This window comes from Primulina tabacum, chromosome 1, assembly GCF_025594145.1.
Source record: "Primulina tabacum isolate GXHZ01 chromosome 1, ASM2559414v2, whole genome shotgun sequence".
Lineage (NCBI taxonomy): Eukaryota > Viridiplantae > Streptophyta > Magnoliopsida > Lamiales > Gesneriaceae > Primulina > Primulina tabacum.
The window spans coordinates 46,422,614-46,445,735 of record NC_134550.1 but is presented as its reverse complement, the minus strand read 5'-3'; the positions used below and the strand labels follow the sequence as shown (position 1 = coordinate 46,445,735).

The following is a 23,122-nucleotide window of genomic DNA, read 5'->3' as shown; positions in this document are numbered from 1 at the left end:
TTTTGCTTTTGCTTTTGCTTTTGCCCATTCATTTATAATTATACTAGAAAGATGGTATTCTTATGTGTATTTAAATGATAGTATTTTGCTTAGTTCTCACCGAGTTTTTCCATAGATTCTTGTAGATTTTTTTACAAGATTTTTGCTGATATTTTATATATTTTTTTATGGAATTGTATGGATTTTATAGCTTGAACTGTATTGGATATCTGCAAACAAATAAAAAAATTTGTGTATATCGATCGAAAATGATATCGTCTATCTTCCTAATATGTTTCGTTTGGAAATTTTCCGAAAAGCTAATCATATGTTCTTCTCTCCATCGGAATAATAGGGTTGTTATGCTCGTTACTAAACTTTTTAACATTTTCACCAAATATTAAAATTTTTTTTAAAAAAAAAACTTTAGCAGCAAATTATCTTCAATGAATCTATCGAGCAAACATAGTTGAGAAGAAATTTATTATTTTTAAGAACAAACTAATTTATATTAATATTCAATACCCACATTCTCTTGTGACTAAAGATGGTATGACACTATTGTTGGGAAATTATATTGAAGCGATGTCGACCACGATAATAATATAGTACCCAAAAATACGGAATAAAATAATCAACAAGAACACAAAGATTTACGTGGTTCACCCAATATAGGCTACGTCCACGGAGCACTGCAACTTTTATAACTGGAAGAAATATTACAACAAGTGTATACACCAATACACTCAATATTTCTCACTCTCAATCCCGAGTATACCGAGAAAATATTTTCTCTAACTCACACAAGAGAACAAAAAAAAACTCTCTATTTTTTTCTCTCTCTTTATTTTATTAAGCATAAAAGCTTCTGATTGGGATGATCTTACAATACGAATTATGCACGTATTTATAGGTGAATTCTTCCGTGTGAACAAAGGAAATCGTTTTCCTTTTCTGTCGGCACAAACCAATCAAATTTGATACGTCAAGTATATCAAATTTGAAACGTTTAAACATTAAATATAGTGGCCCCACTTTACCTAACATTTCTCCCACTTGAAAACTTGATTTCAATAATGTCTTCACACCATCATTGCAGAAGCTCATATATTTCCATTTATACTTGCAGTCCAACTGAAGTTGAACACAACTTCACTATGTCCATGGTTACCGTCTTCGTGAGCATATCGGCTGGATTTTTACTTTCGGGAATCTTCTCAAGCATCAAGACACCATCTTCCAGTACTGATCTGATGAAATGGTACCTAACCTGTATATGTTTTGTCCTAGCATGATAAACATGATTTTTTGCTAAATGAATAGCACTCTGACTGTCACAGTGTAATGTGCTACCTTCAAGCTTCTGACCTAATTCTTCCAGAAAGGATTTCAACCATATCATCTCCTTGCTAGCTTCTGTTACAGCAACGTACTCGGCCTCAGTAGTTGAAAGGGCAACTAACTTTTGCAGTTTAGACACCCAGCTTATGACCGTACCACCTCATGTGAACACATACCTAGTAGTACTTTTTCTGCCATCTAGGTCACCATCCATATCGGCATCGACAAAACCTTGTAAGCCCAAATTTGATCTTTTGAAGCACAAATATAAACTAGCAGTTCCTTTCAAGTACCTCAGAATCCATTTAACTGCTTCCCAGTGCTGTTTTCCTGGATTAGTCATAAACCTGCTCACAACTCCCACTGCATGTGCTATGTCTGGTCTTGTACACACCATTGCATACATGAGGATTCTGACAGCAGAAGCATAATGAACCTTATTCATATAAGTCTGCTCCTGCTCCGTCGATGATGATTGTGTTTTGGTTAGTTTGAATTGACTAGTCAATGGAGTACTCACAGATTTAGCTTCGTCCATATTAAATCTGCTAACCACATTTTTCACGTACTCTTCTTGAGATAACTTCAAGAATTCATTCACCCGGTCTCTTAAGATCCTCATTCCAAGGATTTGCTTTACAGCACCCAAATCTTTCATGAAAAATTCATTTGATAAATCTTTCTTGAGTTTATCAATTTCTTCCAAACAAGCTCCATTTATTAGTATATCATCTACATATAGCAGTAGTATGATATAAGAACCGTCAAACTTTTTCACATAACATCAGTGATCAGCTTGACACCTTAGGAAACCATTATTACTCATGAATCCATCAAACTTCTTGTACCACTGTCTTGGAGCTTGTTTGAGACCATACAAGCTTTTCTGAAGTTTGCACACCATTTTCACTTTTTCCCGTACTTCAAAGCCCTATGGCTGCTTCATATAAATTTCTTCATCTAGATCACCATGAAAAAACACAGTCTTTACATCCAACTGCTCCAAATGTAAGTATTTCTTCGCCACTAGTCCAAGTACAATCCTGATAGTGGTTAATTTAAACACCGGAGAGAAAATCTCGGTGTAATCAATTCCTTTCCGTTGTTGGAAGCCTTTTACAACAATTCTTGCATTGTACCACTTGCTACCATCATGCTCTTCTTTTAACCGGTACACCCACTTGTTATGTAACGCATTTTTGCCTTGCGGAAGTTCTGTCAACTCCTACGTCTGATTGGATGGCAGTGAATCCATCTCATCTTCCACGGCCAACTCCCACTTGGTTGAATCATCATTTTGCATTGCCTCTTCATAGGTCTCCGGTTCACCTTTGTCTGTCAGCAAAATATAGTGAAGTGCAGGGGAGTATCTTTCAGGTGGTCTAATGGTTCTGAAAGATCTCCTGAGTTCAATCACTGGAGTTTGTGGGTCGTCATCTTGTGCAGTTTCTTCTTTATCTTCCTGGTTACTGGTTTTTGATTCATTCACAGGAATATATGTCAATGACACTTATCAGTCTTCTTGACTTCAGGACATTCATCTCCAGCTCCAATGTCTGACTTGTTCTTGTACAGAAGTTGCTCATTAAAGATTACATCCCTGCTCCGAATGATCTTCTGATTTTTGTCATCCCAGAAACGATAACCAAACTCATTATCTCCATAACCAATAAAGAAGCACTTCTTTGATTTTGGATCAAGTTTTGTTCTTCTTGCTGAATCAATATGAACATAGGATAGACATCCAAACACTTTCAAGAAAGAAATGTTTACTTCTTTGCCGCTCCAAACCTCTTCGGATATTTTGTAGTCCAGTGGTACCGAAGGTCCTCTGTTGATCAGATATGCTGCAGTGTTAACAACATCAGCCCAGAATGATTTTGGCAATTCAGAATGCAATCTCATGCTCCTTGCGCGTTCATTCAAGTTCATGTTCATCCTTTCAGCTACACCATTCTGTTGAGGTGTACGAAGAATGGTTTTCTCCATCTTGATCCCGTTCTGTGCACAATATTTCTTGAACTCACCATCTTCATATTCACCACCGTTATCAGACCGTGTAAGCACTTCACCTTCAAGTTGGTCTCATTCTCAACCATGGCTTTCCACCTTTTAAAGGTCTCATAAACATCAGATTTATTTTTCAGAAAATAAACCCAAACTTTCCGGCTCGAATCGTCAATGAATGTAACATAGTATCTCGAGCCTCCAAGGGATGTCACGTGAGATGTTCCCCATACATCAGTATGAATCAGCTCCAACTTTGCTGCTTTCGGTTCTCTACCGTCTTTTCAAAAGCTCACCTTCTTCTGCTTTCCAAATATACAACTTTTACATAGTTGGTGTTCAACAGTCTTTAATTCTGGTAGCTTTCCTTTTGACACCAACATCTTCATTCCCTTCTCACTCATATGTCCAAGTCTATAATGCCATAGACTTGAATTTGTTCCAGCATCCACAACTGCTAATGTGTCTCTGCAACTGGAAGTCATATACAGTGTAACGCCCCAGATTCGACGACTGTCCTCACTGTATCAAGACGAGTCTTTCCAGCGTGCTTAGGTCACCCATCCCAAAATTGCCCCAAGTCAAGCACGCTTAACTTTGGGGTTCTTATGTGATGAGCTACCGAAAAGAAGATGCACATTCGTGATATGAGTAATACAAATCAAATCTTTTAAGCCCTCTTCAACCGTACAGTCAATTACATTGAACAGTCTCGGAATCCCTCTCATTCCCGTGTGGGTCGGTTCATTCATGTTCCCTCCACCTAGAAACCTGCCAGGAGCCCGCTCATTGTCCGTGCAACTGATGGCACCGACGATCACCCCCGCCCTTCGGCCCCGGGCCTCACATGCCCACCAGCTTTCGCTTGGTTCGTCCCCGAACCACACCGTACTAAGAGAGGTCGGCTCTGATACCAACTGTAACGCCCCAGATTCGACGACTGTCCTCACTGTATCAAGACGAGTCTTTCCAGCGTGCTTATGTCCTCACTCACACGCACCCTGGGAAACTTTCCAGGAGGTCACCCATCCCAAAATTGCCCCAAGTCAAGCACGCTTAACTTTGGGGTTCTTATGTGATGAGCTACCGAAAAGAAGATGCACATTCGTGATATGAGTAGTACAAATCAAATCTTTTTAGCCCTCTTCAACCGTACAGTCCATTACATTGAACAGTCTCGGAATCCCTCTCATTCCCGTATGGGTCGGTTCATTCATGTTCCCTCCACCTAGAAACCTGCCAGGAGCCGCTCATTGTCCGTGCAACTGATGGCACCGGCGATCACCCCCCGCCCTCTTCGGCCACGGGCCTCACATACAGTGTTCTAGTTTTCTTTCCTCGAGCAACAATCGTAGCTCCTTTGTTCACTTTCCAGGAACCATCACCGAAAGTCACATTGTGGCCTTCATCATCGAGCTGTCCCACCGAGATCAGATTGCGTGTCAATTTTGGTACATGCCTGACTTTGTTGATTTTCCAGACAGATCCATTTGACATCTTCATCTGTACATCACCCATACCAACAATTTCCAAGGGTTTTCCATTAGCCAGGAAAACTTTTCCTTAATCGCCAGCGATGTAATTATCAAATACATCGCGATCACCAGTGGTATGAAACGAAGCTCCCAAGAATCATCAGGGCTTTCCATTGATAATAGCAGAGCATCATGTACTTCCTCAGTGACAGCATTGGAATTATTCTTCGTTGATCTGCAGTTCTTTTTCAAGTGACCAGCTTCACTACAGCTCAAGCACTTCAAATTCTTTTCAAAGTTGCTTTTTTCTTTTCCATTTTTTGACTTGGACCTACCGCGCCATCGATTAGAACTCTTTTCGCCACTCTTACCCCTTCCTCCTTTCTCGAGATTTAGAGCAGATCTCGATGATGTTCCTTCACCCGAATCTATCCCGTGAACTTCTTCAGCAATAATTTGATCTCTGACATCATTGAATTGTAGATTTCTTTTTCCAACAGAGTTGCTAACCGTTGCCCGCATTGGTTCCCAGACATTTGGTAAAGACGCCGAAGAATAAGTGCATGAATCTCATCATCAAAATTAATTTCAACTGATGTTAGCTGAGAAACAATCGTGTTGAATTCATTGATGTGTTTAGCCACCGAAGCACCTCCTCCCATTTTCAAGTTGAATAACTTTTTCATGAGATACACTTTGTTGTTTGCTGATGGCTTCTCGTACATGTCCGATAAAATGGACATCATCTATTCTGTGGTTTGTGCCTCCGCCACGTTATGTGCCACATTCTTCGTTAGGGTCAATCGTATCACAACCAACACCTGTCGGTCAAGGAGCTCCCAATCATCATCCTCCATCTTTTCCGGTTTCTTTCCTGATAGAGGTTGATTCCCGGTCCCGATCCATCATCTCCGGCCATCACTTCTCTAGCCTTAACAAAAAATCTAAAAAATCTTTTCTGGTGTGGAAGATCAGACAAAGCTGCAACCACAGAGCATACTCAGAATTCTTAAGAATTTTCACAACAAAGCTCTGATACCAGTTGTTGGGAAATTATACCGAAGCGATGATAATATAGTACCCAAAAATACGGAATAAAATAATCAACAAGAACACAAAGATTTACGTGGTTCACCCAATATAGGCTACGTCCACGGAGTACTGCAACTTTTATAACTAGAAGAAATATTACAACAAGTGTATACACCAATACACTCAATATTTCTCACTCTCAATCCCGAGTATACCGAGAAAATATTTTCTCTAACTCACACAAGAGAACCACAAAAAAACTCTCTATTTCTTTTCTCTCTTTATTTTATAAAGCTTAAAAGCTTCTGATTGAGATGATCTTACAATGCGAATTATGCACGTATTTATAGGTGAATTCTCCTGTGTGAACAAAGGAAATCGTTTTCCTTTTCTGTCGGCACAAACCAATCAAATTTGATATGCTTGAGTCAAGCATATCAAATTTGACACATTTAAACATTAAATATAGTGGTCCCACTTTACCTAACAACTATGAATGATGAATTGCTATGAAGTTTACGGCAAACTATGAACTCTAATGGATTTAATCAAAGAATTTTAAAACTCAATATCCAAATTATGAAGAGCATTAGTTTTTTGTTGAATGAAGAAATTTTTGAAAAATACAATGGTTGAATGAAGAGCGTTAGGTATTTGATTTTATATAAACCAACGAGGTCTTTGCGCGATCAGCCAGCCTATCATGGTTAACTGGGAAATGGCATTGCAATCTAAATTCCAAAATGCAAGTCAAACAGTCCCTTTGATTAACAGCATCCCGAGTCTTGAGCTGCAATTAAATTGGATTAAACCTCCAATTTTGATTTGATGTAGACGCTGAATTTGATAAGCACAAGAGTTGTTTCTCGGTAGGGGCAATAATTCGGGATTAACAGGGGAATATAATTGTAGCTGCTCGCAATATGCTATTTTACTAAGTTTTGTATTCAGTATGATAGTACTTCCATTTGGGTGTTCTCCGATTCAGCCGAGGCAATCCGAGCAGCGTCTACTTCTTCTGATTATTTTGGTCCCAGAGTGTTCTTTAATTTTACAAATTCAACATCTTATCACGACGAATGGTTTTTATCGGGATCCATCATACGAGAAGACATCAATCAAGCTGCGCATAGTTTAGCTAAATTTGCTCATTCATGTTCTAATCCTGTTTGGTTAGGCAATGGATTTCCTTCTTGGCTTCAAGAACTAGTGGCAAGAAGTAGTATCGATTGATATTCGGTAGTAATGCAAGTTATCTTTTTTTAAAAAAAAATCTTTTGTTAATGCAGCCTTCCATTTGGGCTCTTTTGGTGACTTGGCACCGGGAAAATATTTAGAACATAATCCCATCCCTAAGGGCGTTGAGCGACCCCGAGTGATAACTTGGCAACCGCCCCGCACAGGTATTTTGAAAGTGAATGTGGATGCTGCAGTTTTGAGTCAGATGATCATTTCGGTATTGGGATAGTGGGCAGAGACAACAATGAGCATCTCCTCTTTGCTGAAGGTCTAACTTTTGACAGGTAGGCTCACCCCCCCCCCCCCCCCCCCCCCCCCATCTAGCACCATTCACGAAGGTACATTTAAGGCCATACATTCCGGATGGCCGACTTGGTTTGTGGAGTCGGGACGCTTTTAAAAAGCAATTCAGTCTATACACACTCGTGCTCCTTTCTCAGAGGAAGACCATTTATCCGAGGTTATTCGTCTACTCAGTTCCAGTTCACAGGGAATTTCGCTTCTGCACTACCCTTGGTAACGCCAACCAAGTAGCCCGCAAACTAGATCACAACAACACGAACTAGCTCGCAGCAGCCTTCTTTCTTGCTGGGATGTATTGTTTTGGGATGCTATTCCTTTATTTCTCAGAAAGGCTGTAAATCACGACTCGATGATGTGGTAAAGCATTGCCGATTTCTTTAAAAAAATAAATAAAAAAGAAAGAAAAGTTTCTTTTGCAAATACCCTTCGAAAAACAAAAATTTATCAGATGCTCAAGGTTACAAAAAACCTCCAAGTTCAATATCTTGAACCACAACAGTCTCGAAGTACATATAAACACAATATTCGATATAATCCTCCTTTCCAAGTAAAATTAACATTAAGAAGATGTGCTACATTTATTTCATGCTGAAGACTTGACAGACGAGGATATTCGACAAAATCAACGCGCAGAGCTGCCACCAAATGGATCAGAGGCACGAACCTACGCTTTATGATTTTTTGCCATTTCATCGACATCAAGTTCCACTTCCAAAACATGTGAATCCTGCCTCTCACTAAAATGGCTGGAAAAAAAAGTTGCATTGCTGCAAAGCATAAGCTCTATAGCAATAGGTAATGCTGAGAATGAAGAGTATATAAAAGAAATGTGAACCTGTTATTTACAGGTCCATGATCGACAGCATTTCTCAGGCAATATATGACTCGGCCAACTATGTTTGTCATGGTAACCGGACCAAATGTTCGGCTATCATAGGATTCCTGCACAAGCCCAGAAAACAGGATTATCGTCCTTGATCGTATTTTCCATGTTAAACTTTTCTTATTCGAATGATAAAAATCTAATACTTGTGACGTAATAATACAACACAACACAAGATTTACATAAATTGGTCATAAAGACCTATATCCAACCCAAATTGCTAAAACTCAATTAATCACTTTCAATTTGGATCACAATCACCTCCTCTATGAAAAGGTGAAAGTGTCTTGGCGTAAATCTGATTAGAAATCATTCCTAAGTTTAAATTAAGATGAAATCATACCAAAGATACGTCTATGTTAACAGTATCAAATCTAATTCCTAATACATTCTTTGATTTCTAATAGAATGCATACCTTAGGTTTTAAACTTTCATTGTCGCCTAAAACCCAGCACTGATCCTTCTCGAGGACAAAAGGCTCATCCTTTTCATCAGTAGAAGCCATCTCAAATCCCTCGACAGCAGCCAGCCTCCTCACAAGATACTTGTCTACGTTCAACGGATCCTTTAGGACTACCACATCTCCAACATAGACTCTCCTGTCAAAAAACATTCACGTGCAGTCACTTTCTTCAAACGTCATAGTAAAAAATGCGAAGTCTGATACCCTGAGCTCAAACATATATGAAACCAAGACAGGCAAGAATCAAAATATGCTGTCGCAGGAGGGAAAATCAGGAAATTATGTAATGTTTGTCCCAGCTCAATCCATATAATAATAACAAAACGGTCAATGCGAAAAATTAAATCCCAATTATATTTTAAGATGCAACGGTAATTTACACCAACCCCTTTGGTCAAGTTAAATCTGCATATGTAGAAAAATATTATCGGTCAATATCCAACAAAAATAAAATAGGTAACAATACGACTGATATGCTAATGGACGAGAAAATTAGACCAATGTCCAAATCCAATATACAGAAATAAAATAAATGTAAAAACACTGAATATTTTTGTATAAAACCTACGTTGGGTCAGCAGCTGGAATTTTCCGAACGAGAAGAGTTCCCCCCTGAGTCCCAATGGTTGATGCCATCTCCTCTCCTTTGTTCCAATGCAAGAATGTCAACTTTCCTTGGAATAGATTTTTCCATATGGTATCAAATATTTCAGTGTCTGCAATTTGACCTCCTACATAGATCTGTGCGGAAGATTGTATCAAAGCAAGTCACACGAAACATCTTCAAACACCAAATTTAGAATTCTCGGGTGATAATACAGAACAGTTAAAGGTACATGCTCTAAAATGTGCAGAACAGATAGAGCAAACACATAATAACAAGCCCTTCTTCTTACAAATTTTATAACAGAAGTTGCTCACGCAAAAGCAACAGCTCTCACAACCGTTTAGAGCAGAATCGATACTAAAATATTGAATGATACAATATTTTGCCAACAAGGTAACATAAAATAGAACACAATGCCTACATGGCCTCTCCTCAACATTAGGCTCTAACTGCCAACCTTGCACACTCACTGCCAACCTTGTACACTCTTATACATCTCTTTTGCCAACCTCAGGCCTCATAGATTTTTGCCTTCACTCTTAACAAAACTGCATTAACTAATACATAAAGTCCACAGACCATGATGTTCCTTTTTAAGTTATAAACACATTTACTACCAAAAGCAATCCCCATGGTGCAGTCACGCTCCCAATCAGAGGCAGACATATATTTTCCCTTTAGTTTTGTGCATCATCCATGCATAAGTTGTGCGACATAAACTCTCGAAAGATTAGTGTCATCAGAACTCAGAACCAGGCTCTTCTATGAGAACGATTTAATACTCAGGAGACAATGACAAAGCACCACACAAGCTATATGGTAAGATATAAGGATCTATAACAATAATATTGGCAAAAATAAAAATAAAAACGAAAAACCATGAAAACAGAGCCCCTAAGGAGAGTGAAGGTAAGAATAAGTTGCTAAAGCCAAAGGCCTCAAACAAAATATTACTGATGCCTTTGAGGAATATTGAAACTTAAAACAGTAAAACTTATCCCTTTTTCCACCCAAAAAAGTGATTGATGAATAGAACCGGGGAATCAGCTCCCATTAATTTATCTCGCTACAACTATTAAAAGTTTAAAGCTTCATATAACATATGCTAGAAATCAAAAGGAGTTTCAAAGGATATGTTGATTTATATCTAAATCTAAAACTTTAACAGGCTAGCGTTCTCAGCAATAATAACATTCTTTTATCTATCCTCTTCCCGAGTTTCTGACCCACGGAATGGGTTCCATAATTTCGAGCTAACCCAGTAAAGAAACCTTTTCACTATTGTTTTATCCACTAACAAAAACATAAATTTTTCACAAATACTACCATTTAAAACAAGAAACGATTCAATCTTTACAGAATTTGTAAGAATCCAACATTCCCACAAACTTATATCAGGATAAATACAGCAGAATCCAAAACCACATTTCAAAACAAACAAAGGAATACAAAAAAGGAAAACTCCACGATCAGCTGAAGGACTCACCTTTCGGCTGAGAGAGACGGAGTAGTCCAGTTTGCTGGCAATGTAGCGGAACCAAGTAGAGGGCGCAACCATCTCGATTTCAGCTGGATAAATTTTTTTAACGCTGCAATTTCCCTTAAACCCTCGAAATCTTCCCCCTCCTCTAATTTGGGGGTTCAATCCAATTTCTGTGGGCAAGTTTGTGTTTCGTATGCAATCCCCCAACTCTCGGACTTTTTAAATAAATATTATAATAAATAATAATGAGTCGTAAATTACTTCGGTATTTTATTTAAATTATGAGAAAACTAAATATAGAAAAAATAAAATAAAATTTTATAATAAAAAATTGATTAATTATATAAAATTAATCAGTATCATATTAATACTGTTAAACATTGTATTATACGAGGATTACGAGTTTAAAATAAGAAAATATAACTAAAGTAATAATCATAATGAATTTTTAATATGATTGTCAAAATTAAACAAAATTTTAGTGACTAACCAAATTTCCAACATAATTTATTTAGTTTCAAATTCAATTTTATTAATTCATATATCTATTTTTTAAAAATATATTTTACAAGATAATTTAAACCATTTCAATTTTAGTTATTTCATAAAATATATGTTAAAAAGAGTTTGCAAATAAAATGAATGTTTTTATGTTCAATTTTTAAAATTTTATTTTTTTAAAAAAATTATTATATATTTTTCTAAATCATGTTTCCATAAAACTAATCTGAAAAATTTTGTTGGAGTATTTTTCTCTTCTATTTCTGTATCTGATAATTTTTTCCTTAATTAAATTCAGAATTATCATTACTATTAATTCAATATATTAATCTACCATTGTTATCTTATGTTGGTGATTCATTTCAAAAAAAAAATCTTATGTTGGTGATTATACTATATATATTTGGGACAAAAACTTGTGTGAGACGGTCTTAAAAGTCGTATTTTGTGAGACGGATATGTTATTTGGGTCATCCATGAAAAATATTACTTTTTATACTAAGAATATTATTTTTTATTGTGAATATCGGTATGATTGACCCGTCTCATAGATAAATATTCGTGAGACCGTCTGACGAGACATACCCTATATTTGGTGCATGATGTTGTTTGAGAAGATGATGACAATGGTTAATAGCATTTTAGTTGTTTGGACTTTCACAGTACTATTTTTATTTCATTAGTAAAAATATGCATATAAAACCTTAAAATTATATTATACTTTAACCAAAATGTATTTTGATTTAATATATTATTCATTTTAATAATTATAACAATGAGTTGTAAATTGATTAGATAATACAAAAAATAATTATTTTTATCAAAACACACAAAAAATAAAAGGCCAATTTGAATTCGATTTTAAGCTGTAATTTAAGTTATTTTATCTGTAAATTATGATATGTGAATAATTGGGGATCAATATGTGAATAATCATGAAGTTGAACAAACCATTCCATGGCCAGATGATGGGCGTAGATGGGAGTATAGTGCAAGAGGAAGGTGTAATCCAAATCAAATAACTCCATATACATCGTATGAGAGAACAAACAAGTGACAATTTCTTTATGGATTGCTACCATGATGAGGATGGTAAGGTTCTGCAATTAATTATCAGGTAATTTGACTTGATTAGAATAATTATTGAGTTAATTGATTAATATAATTATTTATGTCAAATAAATTCAAAAAATGTCTTAAAAATATGTATTTTGGATATCAAAGATTTGAACGATATAAAATACATATTGAGTTAAAATAATGCTTGAGAGCGAAATAAATGCAAAATCAAAATAAATTGGCACATGTTACTATTATTAGTAACTAAGTATAATATACACGTATACATACACCTATTTCTCATTCCAGTTGAAGAACAAGAAAACCCATCCCAACTTCTTTTTTCCTATCATCACTGTAGTAGCCATCGAGAATTGCCATATTTCTTCGTCTGATGTCAAAACTCAAATATTCTTGAAGGATTTTGTCCCCACATCCGTAGCTTCGATTTGAGCCATGATTGTTGCTATAATGTTCGTTTCTGTCTGTATGGAGCTCTGTTCGTGAATTATTTTATGCTAAATTGTCCACATTTTTCCTCAGGTGATTTGCTTCCATATCTTTGTTTTTTTCGTGGTCTTTTGATAAGGATTTGAAGCTTAATATGTTGGTTTTTCCCCTGTTTTCCAGCTCGTTTTACAGCATTTTTCAGCCACGTTTGGTTTATTTTCGACGAGCTCCGATGTATGCGGCAAATCACACCACCTCGGGACCTCTAGCGACTAGTTTAAACTTCGATCTTGTGGTTTTTAGGTCCGATTTCCAGTTTTAGGTCGAGTACGTAAGCTGCCGGATTATGGGTTTTTATCTGACTTGATTTAAGTTGTTTTCTTCGACTAAAGTACATTATATTGACATATATATTATGTTTATATTGTAAGTTCAAGTGTTGGACACGCGTGAGGCATAAATTTTCGACCCGAGAAATTAACATTAAATTAAGTTGTGGGATTATTTGAGAATTATGGTTATGATGTCGATTATCGGAGTTGGGATTTATCTCACATTGTCTGAAACTTAGAAATTTAAAAAATTGGTTGGATAATTCAATATTTTCAGTCAAATTTTGGATCTAATGCGTGATTTGGGTGTTGAAAATTAAAATATGTATTGGTGAATTAAAATCATCATTTTCATCTGCTAGCAGACTGATTTTAACTTTCAGACCGTCAACTTCCGTTCATTGTAAATAACTAAAATTGGTTGACTTATGTGACAAAAACTTTTTACTTTCTGTTCTGTCTTCATCAAATGATTGCGAGTGTCTTTTAAACTCATCAACTATGTCATTTCGTGTCGTGAGTTCCTCTGGTGTAAATTAATATGAGTCAAAGTTAAATACTATATCATTGGCAGTTTCCAGCTTCACATCTGAAATTTCCGGCTCAACATCTGCCATGATACATTGGACCTTATCGTCATCACTCTCACTAGAGGATGGCTCTGAAATGGACAGGTCTGGATCTGAGTCGTCCCATTTGTCCGACTGCTTCTTACTATCTTTCTTTGGCATGTTGCAATTTGAATCGAAATGATCTTTTTCTCGCAGTTAAAACAAGCTTGATTATGATCAACTTGGTCCTTTTTACGATAATAATTAAATTTAGATTGATATTTTTTCACGAATTTGCCAAATTTTTTAACAAACAAAGACATGGAATCATTGCTTATCTGGTCGAAAAATTTTCTACTAGAGGCTTCTTCATTGGCGGTGAGAGTTGGGACGGTTAGAGCTTTGGTTGGTTGTGAAGTTGATGGTTTCTCTTCTATCTAAATCCCTAGCTCAAACTTATATGCTTTGAGTTCAACATATAGATCTTGCAACTCAAGTTTGTTGAGATATTTGGACTCTCTCATAGTCACCGTCTTCACGTCTCATTTTCTGGACAGTGCTCTCATAACCTTCAGTGCAATCTCACAATTAGAGTATTCTTTACTAAGAGAAGTAAGTTAAATAATGATATTACTAAACCGTTCATCGAACTCATTATGAGTCTCGTCGAGCTTCATCTTGGCGTTGTCGAACTTTTGGATTGCAAATGTCAACTTGTTTTTCTTGGTTTGATAATTGACCTCGAAGACTGGGGTCAACTTTTCCCATATCGCTTTGACTGTTGTACAAGTCTTGATCTTACTGAACATGTTCTTGTCTAGGGTTTTGTATAAGATGTTCTTTGCCACTTTGTCAAGGTTTTCTTTCTTCTTGTCATCAGTCATCCACTCTGACTGGTGTTTCTCGATCATTTGTAGAGCACCATCAGATAGTGGAAGTGTTGTTGACTTGAAGTATCTTCATTGGACCATCAGTGATGACATACCACATGTCATCATCCTGAGCAGCTAGATATGTTTGTATACATATTTTTCAATTATCATAATCTTCTATAGAAAAAATCAGAATTTTGTTAAACGGTGCCATTTAAAAAATATAGTTATCAAAGTTCAAGAAAAAAGCTGCTCTGATACCACTTGTTGGGATCATGTTAGAATTTAGAGGGGGTGAGTAAACTCTTTTAAATTTTCTTTGTTTTTGAACTGTTCTTGACGGTTTTCAGGCTGTTAAGAAATATTTTTAAACGACTAGATTTGCTAGACCAATAAAGAGTATAAGTGCGAAAACGATCCAACTTGATTAGTGATGTACTATATTTGACAGTTTAACAATAAACAACTTGAAATGAGAGTTACATGAATGTAAGTCCATAATGTAATAACAAAAGTATTTTTGTGGATGTTTGGAGATAAAACTTCTATGTCACCCTCTTCTTCCACTTAGTAAGATTTTCACCGAAAGACTTTGAATTTACATTATCTTTTAACAACTCACTTCAATTAGAACTTATCACTACCTAATTGAAACTCTTAGTGATGACTTTAGACTTATGCATATTTAAGAACTCATGGTTAACCAGACAACAAATACAAAACCCAACGGTCAGATTTGACTGCTTGAGTTGTTGGTGAGACACAAGTTGATCCTTGATGATCTGATATGATTCTGATAAGCGTGTTCTAGGTTGATCAAATTTTAAGTGTTTCTTGTAGGAATGCTCATAAATCTTGATAATGCAGATTGAAAGATGCGCAAGAGTTGTATATTTGGTACTTCTTGAAGCTGAATCTGCATCTATAAATATTTGAAAGCTTTCAATGGTCGGATAAAAATTTTCAACGATCACTTGTACTAGTTCCCGACAGAATGGACTTGTCTATGTTAGGCAAAGTACATATCATTAAATTCTCATTTACAGAATGGATATTGTTCTATATGCTATAACTAACAGTGTTTAGAACAGTTTGAAGTAAAGTATCCACTTTGCTTTGCACATATTGTGACTGGTGGTTGGATAGTAGTGGTCATTATTTAATGCATGGTTGTCAGAAAATGAAAGATATGTAGTTGGTGAAGAATGAAGCAATGGAGAGACTCAACTTGAATCGGTCACTTGAGCGGCTAGATATTGTATCAGCAGTCGAAACCTGAATACAGAATGATATGTTGAGTGCAATAATTGTCCCTGCTTGGTAAAGCGATCAAATCTTGGTGCTTGAGTTGCTTTGCGATTTAAAAGATTTGAGTTGCACCATTAGCACTAGCTATAGCTTTTGGTAAAGCGGTAAGCACTCGGTCCTACAATTGGTATCAGAGCCAAGGTCACGGGTTCGATTCCCATTGATTGCAAGGAGTGCAATTATTGAGAGAGAGATTGTTGGGTGCAATAATTGTCCCTGCTTGGTAGAGCGATCGAATCGTAGTGCTTGAGTTGCTATACAGTTTAAAAGATTTGAGTTGCACCATTACCACTAGCTATCGTTTTTGGTAAAGCGCTAAGCACTCGATCCTACATGATATAACGGCTGGTTTCATGTAACAACTCGATCTTGTTATTTTGTCAATCACAAAAATTTAGGGTAACCAAAATATTCTAACAAATACTAAATATAAAATGTAATTGAGTAAAAAATTGTACGAGTATTGATAATAACAAGTAGAAAGCTGGCCCTGGCCCTCAAAATATTGGACAATTGGAAAATGAAAGCGAAATTACATATTGACATAACTCATATGTTTTTTTTAGTCATTTTGTTGTTGGTCAATTTATTATCTTCATAGTATTTTTTTTTTTGAATTTTAGTTTTTTCATCGAGTATTGACATACAATTGAAAATGATGATTTATCATAAAAAACAATAGTATATGTCAACGTATATTGTTGATGTATCCTGAAATAAAATAAATATAATAGAAAAAAATATAAATCATGGAATAAAAGAGTGAATTAAACTATAATATATCCAAAATATGTGATAAGAAAACTACAATTTCCTCAAAATAAAAATGGAAACATAAATTAATGAATAAAAATTGTGAAATATTCTCATCCAATACCCGAGTAATTGCCTCATGAGATTTAAGTAATTAGGTCAAAACAAAAAAAAAAATAAAAATAAAAATTGGTCCATTTCCTTTCAATTTCACTCGATAAAATTTCCGTAAAATCTCAGCCCTTAAACACGTTCAGTTCTATCCTAATCCAAGAGATTTACTCCCCATTTTTAAATAATTGACATGTGTTAAATATTTTATTATCAATTTTAGTTTGACTAAACAATTATGAATAGCTAATTCTCATCTTTGCTACTCCCGTCAGTAGTAATTTTGTTTCCCACCAAATCATTTTTCCTTAAAATATATCACTAGTTAACATATATTTAAAAGGTTAAAAAAACTTACACTTTCACTAATATTCTTATTATCTTTCTTTACATTATCACTTTCACCAAAACTTCTTCTGCAATTTTTTTCTCCAGATACGATTTGAAAACATATCATTTTTACTTCTTTTTTTTAAAATCATAATTTTAGATTTAGAAAATTTGATAAAAGAAATTTAGAATTGCATGTGAGCACTATCTATACTTTTTGTCTTGATCAAATAGGTGCTTTGAAATGAAAATCGAGAGGAGACTTTCATTTGTTTTCTAAAAGTGACGATACTTTATATATTCAATTTATTATTCAATTTGTGTATTATATGTTATTTCCTTCATATACGTCTGATATTATATAAAGATTATTTTCAACTATGTAAATCATCACAATACATATGTAAAACTTATATTCTTTGAGTACCGGAAAATTTATATTTTATTTTAATTTATTTGATTCTAGTATATTTGAAATGCTAACATTTGTAAGTTTTCTCTTAATTGTTTGTTTTAGATTCGATAGTGCACGGTCGAGAAGAATGCGATACGTCGAATGTTGATAAAAAAAACAATATATATCCTTGATTGAAGAATTTGAACAAAGGTTAGCAGTTGATCAAACCATTAAAAATTTGATGATGCATATCTATTATATTGTGAGTATGCACACAATAAGGTTTTAGCGATAAAAGAGGAAAATAAACATATTTTAGTGGTTCTGAAGATCTTTATATGAAAGAGTTTGAGTGCTCATCTCAAGGAGTAAAGGATGGAAAACAGAGTGCAAATAATAATAGATCGTTGTATAAAAAATTAGAAAAAAGAACCAAATGTAAGGCGAGATTAAGATTTCAAAGGGAAAAAAAATGAAATTAGAAAAAAGAACCAAATGTAAGGTTGATGAAAGCCAAAAATATTGCTAAGATCAGCTCGTAAAATTTCATACGCTCTGGGTGAAACTTAAGAGCAATATCAGAGGCTGGGATAAAACCTTTTAGTGTATTGTCATATATGGAAAAAGAATCACATAGAGTTGAGAATTTAGGCTTTATTCGAAAAGTTGCTTAATAATTATTTGAACTGTGTCACAAAGGGGCATTCAAGAGTTGAAAATGGCAATTCTTTTGATTTGATGCAGTATTTCAAAACCAAGTCAAAATGATGAAGATTTATTTTATTGGGATATTCACATGGATGAAAATGGTCGTTTGTGTAATTTTTTTATAAAGGTAGTTAAGAGAGAGTTGATTATGAGTATTTCGGTGACATGATTTCTTTTGATACGATTTATCAGACTAATAAGTATAATTTGATTTGTGCTCCATTTGTTGACATAAATCACCATAGACATAATGTGATGTTTGGGTTAGTTTTTATATCTGATGAGATAGATATTTCGTTTCAATGGTTGTTCAAAACATTAATTCTTGAATCCATGGGAGGAAAACAACCATAAACGATTTTTATCGATCAACGTCAAGCAATGGTGAATGCTATTGAATCAGTGTTTACCTGTTCACAACATCAACTTCGCCAATGACACATTTCAAAAAATGCTCCCTCACATTTAGGTAGTCTGAACGTTAATCCTGCATTTAAAGACATGTTTACAAAATGTATGCAATTTTGTGATTTCAAAGAAGAATTTAATATAATGTGGACAAAAATGAATAATGATTTTTGTCTTCAAGACCATCCATGACTCAAGGGAATGCACAAATTAAGGCACAAATCATCAACATCATTCAATTGACCAACAATTTTTGTGCGGGGCTTAAAGCTACTTCTAGAAGTGAGTCTAGAATTTTGTTTCGAAGTATGGGGGAAAGAAAACTTTTAAATTTGAGTTTGTGAAAAAGTTTGAAACAATTCAGAAACGGAGGCGGACGAATGAAAATAAAGAGGACCATAGATGTCGACATAAAATTCCTTCAATTGTGGTGAAAAATCAGGCATTGTTGCATTTTTTACACACTTGAAATTTACAAAATATTTGAAAAGAGTTGGTGAATTCTTTGAACATTGAGTTTGATTCCTTGCCTTCAGTATCTGATGACCCGTTGAAGTTTGGTATAAGATCTCTTGGACAATCAGAACGAATTCGAAATGTTACGTTTGATGTGGAAAATAATGAGATCGAATGCACTTGTCATCATTTTGAAATGGCAGGAGTCTTGTGTAGACACAGTATTGTTTGTTTTAAACTTTATGAATGTGCATGAGATACCAGCAACTTACATAAAAATGATACGTAAAAAAGTGCTATGAAATAGGAAACATTATAGTGAACAATCTAATAGGAATGTGAGCAAGAGTTTGATGTTGTGTACAAGAATCAAATTATGAGGCTTTGTTATGATCTTCTCACCAAAATTTGGTTCATGCTGATGTGAAAAAATTGATAAGAAGAAGTTATCAGGCTTTTCTATAGAGGTAAATGAGATGCTTGAAAACTTGGACTTAAATGATGGGATTGTTGTCGGTGAAGATGATCGTGACATGGATCGAATAGTTGTGTGTGATCTCTCTTTGGTTAAATCCAAAAGAGTTAAAAACTTTTCTATGAAAAGTCACTGGGTTCAGAGGGGAAGAAAAGAAAATGTCACAATTTATCTCAATTTTATATCTTAATTATGTTGTTGATTATTTGATTTTATATTATTTTTGAAAAATAGCACTTTAACCTCCATATTGTTCAAAAAAATATACTTTTTTATTTTGTAGAAATGAGGGTGAAAAGTACATGTATGATAAAAAGCTAATAACATGAAAGAAATAAGTATTCGATTGGAGCAATAAGTAATAATTTATTTCATGCCAATCAGATTAGAACTCAAGAAACGTCTCTTGCTCCTATGCTTTGGTCATTTCAAGTACCATATTCAACTCCATTAATGAGCACTCTAATACATATGGTAAGCAAAAAAAGCAAAAAAGTTTATTGTAGGTCTACGTGAATAAATTCATTGATATTATTATCACAAAATGATTATTAAGGAATATGGATTGCATAACAATTTTAATGGATTCAGTCAAAATCTAAAGCAAAATTCAAATAATAATTTTTCCACGTTTGTGTTGTATACATTAGATTATATGAATACTTTTATTACGTGGACTAGTAATTACTTGTTGCAAATCGGATGCATTTCTTATAGGATACTTGAAAACCTTGATGTTGTGGGGACATCGTTTGGAGAGTTTGGACCACAATGCTAGAACATGTTTTTTTTTTTATTCGGAATGAAATAATTTTGCAATTTCAATTATTTGTAGAGAGAGCTATCATGTCTTTGATATTTCATTTACGATTTACGCCATCACATTTTTACTGTGATTTTGATATATATAATTTATAATGGTTAGTTTGTGTGATTATGATTAATAATAAAAAAATTTAAAAAAACACGTGTAAGAAAAATTTAATGGGGTGATAGAATTGGCCCATTAAACACCGTACCGCCGCCTGAAAAAACTGTTGGCTGAGGAGCTTTATAACCCTTCAACAGCTCGTTTTGCTCACAAAAGGAGGAAAAAGACTTGAGAACCTTTCGTTTTGGAACTAGTAATCCTTTCTCAGAGTTGGGTTACTGGCAGGCGCGTCTTTACCGGCCGGACTCATACCGCCGGCGAATAATATGCCGGAGGAAAGATCCGATGAAGATCCTAGCAGTGAAGAAAGCGAGCTGGAATCATCTGATAAAGAAGAATGTGATCCAGCCTATTCCATTGTTGAAATGAAAAGATCACGAAAGGAGGCCTTGCTTGAATTTCGATGCAGGGTGGAGGATGCAATTCGTGGAAACTATCTGTTTGGCCTGAAAAGGGGGATTTTTTTCTCCCAAGAAGATGCCAAGAAAGGAGATTTGAAGGACATTAAGCTATGGGGTGTCCCTTTATTGCCTAGTGAAAATCACGAGGGGATAAATATCATTCTGATGAAATTCTTGAAAGCAAAGAATTACAAGGTGCACGAGGCATTCACTTTACTGCGCAGGACCCTGAAATGGCGTATAGATTTTAATGCAGATAAAATTCTCGAAGAGAATTTAAGGCCTGAGCCTGATTATTTGTGGTTCAGCAATGGTATGGATAAAGAGGGCCGCCCTTTGTGTTACAATGTGTTGGGCAAGAAATCAAAGAAGAAATTCTCGAGCAATGGTGAGAGATTCAAAGCTTTCTTGAGGTGGAGGGTTCAGTGCGTTGAAAGAGGGATTCAGAATCTCCATTTTAGGCCTGGTGGAGAGGATTCGATTATTCAGATTATTGATTTGAAGAATGCTCCTGGAACTGCAGTCAAGGAGGTCATGCTGATTTGCAAGAAAATGATGGCCCTGCTTCATGATCATTATCCTGGAATGGTCTACAAAAATGTAAGATAAAAAAAGGGACCTGATTGACAAATCAATTCATTTGAGTATATGTGTTATTAGTTTGAAAAATGAATTTATTGTTCTTGAGATTCCATGGATGCAGTTAATCATAAATGTTCCAGCTTGGTTTATGGCTCTACATGCTCTAAACTTACGGCTCATCTCACAACGAAGCAAGAACAAGTTCGTTTTTGTGAAGCCATCAAAAGTTACAGAATCCCTTCTCAAGTAAATATTTTGTTTTATGTCTATGTTAATTTCTAGCTTATGAATCTTGATTATCGATTTTAATGACAAAGTTTGATGCATTTGAATTGGTCTGAAATGTAGATATGCCACCCCAGAAAACATAGTAGTTGAATATGGTGGCCTGAAAAGAGAGAATGACACTGAATTCTCCACAAATGATAAAGTTCTTGAACAAAATATCAGAGCAAATACGACGGACCAAATTCAGATACCAATCACTGAGGTATTCCCCTGATTTTCACTAGGAATTGTTATAAAATCAGACACCAAAATCTGATTTAGAATGTCACAGCTGCAGACACATAGTTTTCTTATGTTATGAATTCATAGGATAGCATTCTCTGTTTTGAAAAGAAAAACTGTATTGTGATCTGTTGAGCTTCCTCCCGTGTTTCTAACTTCTGACTCTGCTGCTACGACAAGGTCGAAGTTACGTTGACATGGGACGTAACGGTGGTCGGATATGATGTGACCTACAAAGAGGAATTCATACCAGATGATGATTGTTCATACATGATCTTGCTTCAAAAGGAGAAGAAAATGGGGGCGACTGTGAGAAATTCCTTTCACATTAGAGAGCCTGGGAAAATAGTGATAACTATAGTTAATGGTTCATTCACAAAAAAGAAGGTGTTCTATAGGTACAAGAGCAAGCCTAGTGTGCCTATGTATATGTTCCTTAAATGAGAGTTTCTTTCTTTTAATGATATCATTCGAACTTTAGCCCCATTTCCCCATTTGTTGTCTGTAATGCTCTTGTTACTCAGCTCTTATTTCTCCATGTGTATGAATAATGGAACTTTTCGATATAATGTTTATTTTTGCTGTCATCTTTGGGGCAGATGAGTTCACATTAGGGAGTTATTAGTGATTTCGTTCCAAGAAATTAAGGTTTTAAATACGAGCATGCTACAACCATAATCAATCATGTATGTGAATCTATCTATACCCACAAGTACACTTTGAATGTTAACAAAACCTTAAAACTCAAATCGATTTGCCTGGATTGTTAGCTCGATTCAAAGCTCAAAAAGGCAGATACATCGATATAATCGAGCCGGAGTTCTCCAAAACGGAGCCTTAGAGACATGGCTGTGGATCGATTCTTTTTTTCTACACCAGAATTATTTTAATACTCGAATATGATAAAATCCCTCAGGAGTAAACAATTGCAAAACAAACTTTAATATTCTCACAAATAGAAGATTTAATTGATCTATCATAAACAATTGCGTATTGCTTGAGTACACACTAGCTAGGAAGGGGAGAGGTTCTTTTCATTTGGCCTGTGTTGTCATCTTTTGGGTGGTGCTAGGTGTTAGCATAAATAATGTGAGAAATCGTGGTAATTAGCCGAATTAGAGGAGAAAGAAAATGGAAATTATTCATATGAATGAAATTAGTTTGACACGATCCT

At 35.2% G+C, this 23,122-nt stretch overlaps 2 protein-coding genes across 2 annotated transcripts; one reads left to right on the top strand and one right to left on the bottom strand.

Annotated features, from left to right (window-relative positions):
* Positions 1-7,773: 7,773 nt before the first annotated feature.
* LOC142544900 (mitochondrial ATP-independent inner membrane protease subunit 2-like) lies at positions 7,774-11,025 on the bottom strand. Its single transcript, XM_075651926.1, has 5 exons — positions 10,817-11,025; positions 9,292-9,464; positions 8,676-8,859; positions 8,212-8,318; positions 7,774-8,122 (listed from the first exon to the last, which is right to left on the bottom strand). Exons 1-5 carry the CDS (start codon positions 10,886-10,888, stop codon positions 8,041-8,043), a joined length of 618 nt encoding a protein of 205 aa, XP_075508041.1. The 5' UTR covers positions 10,889-11,025; the 3' UTR covers positions 7,774-8,040.
* Positions 11,026-20,498: 9,473 nt separating this feature from the next.
* LOC142544889 (patellin-4-like) lies at positions 20,499-22,517 on the top strand. The gene is made up of 4 exons (XM_075651917.1): positions 20,499-21,456; positions 21,560-21,684; positions 21,787-21,928; positions 22,129-22,517. The coding sequence occupies exons 1-4, from the start codon at positions 20,722-20,724 to the stop codon at positions 22,390-22,392; spliced, it is 1,266 nt and encodes a 421-aa protein (XP_075508032.1). The 5' UTR covers positions 20,499-20,721; the 3' UTR covers positions 22,393-22,517.
* Positions 22,518-23,122: the final 605 nt, after the last annotated feature.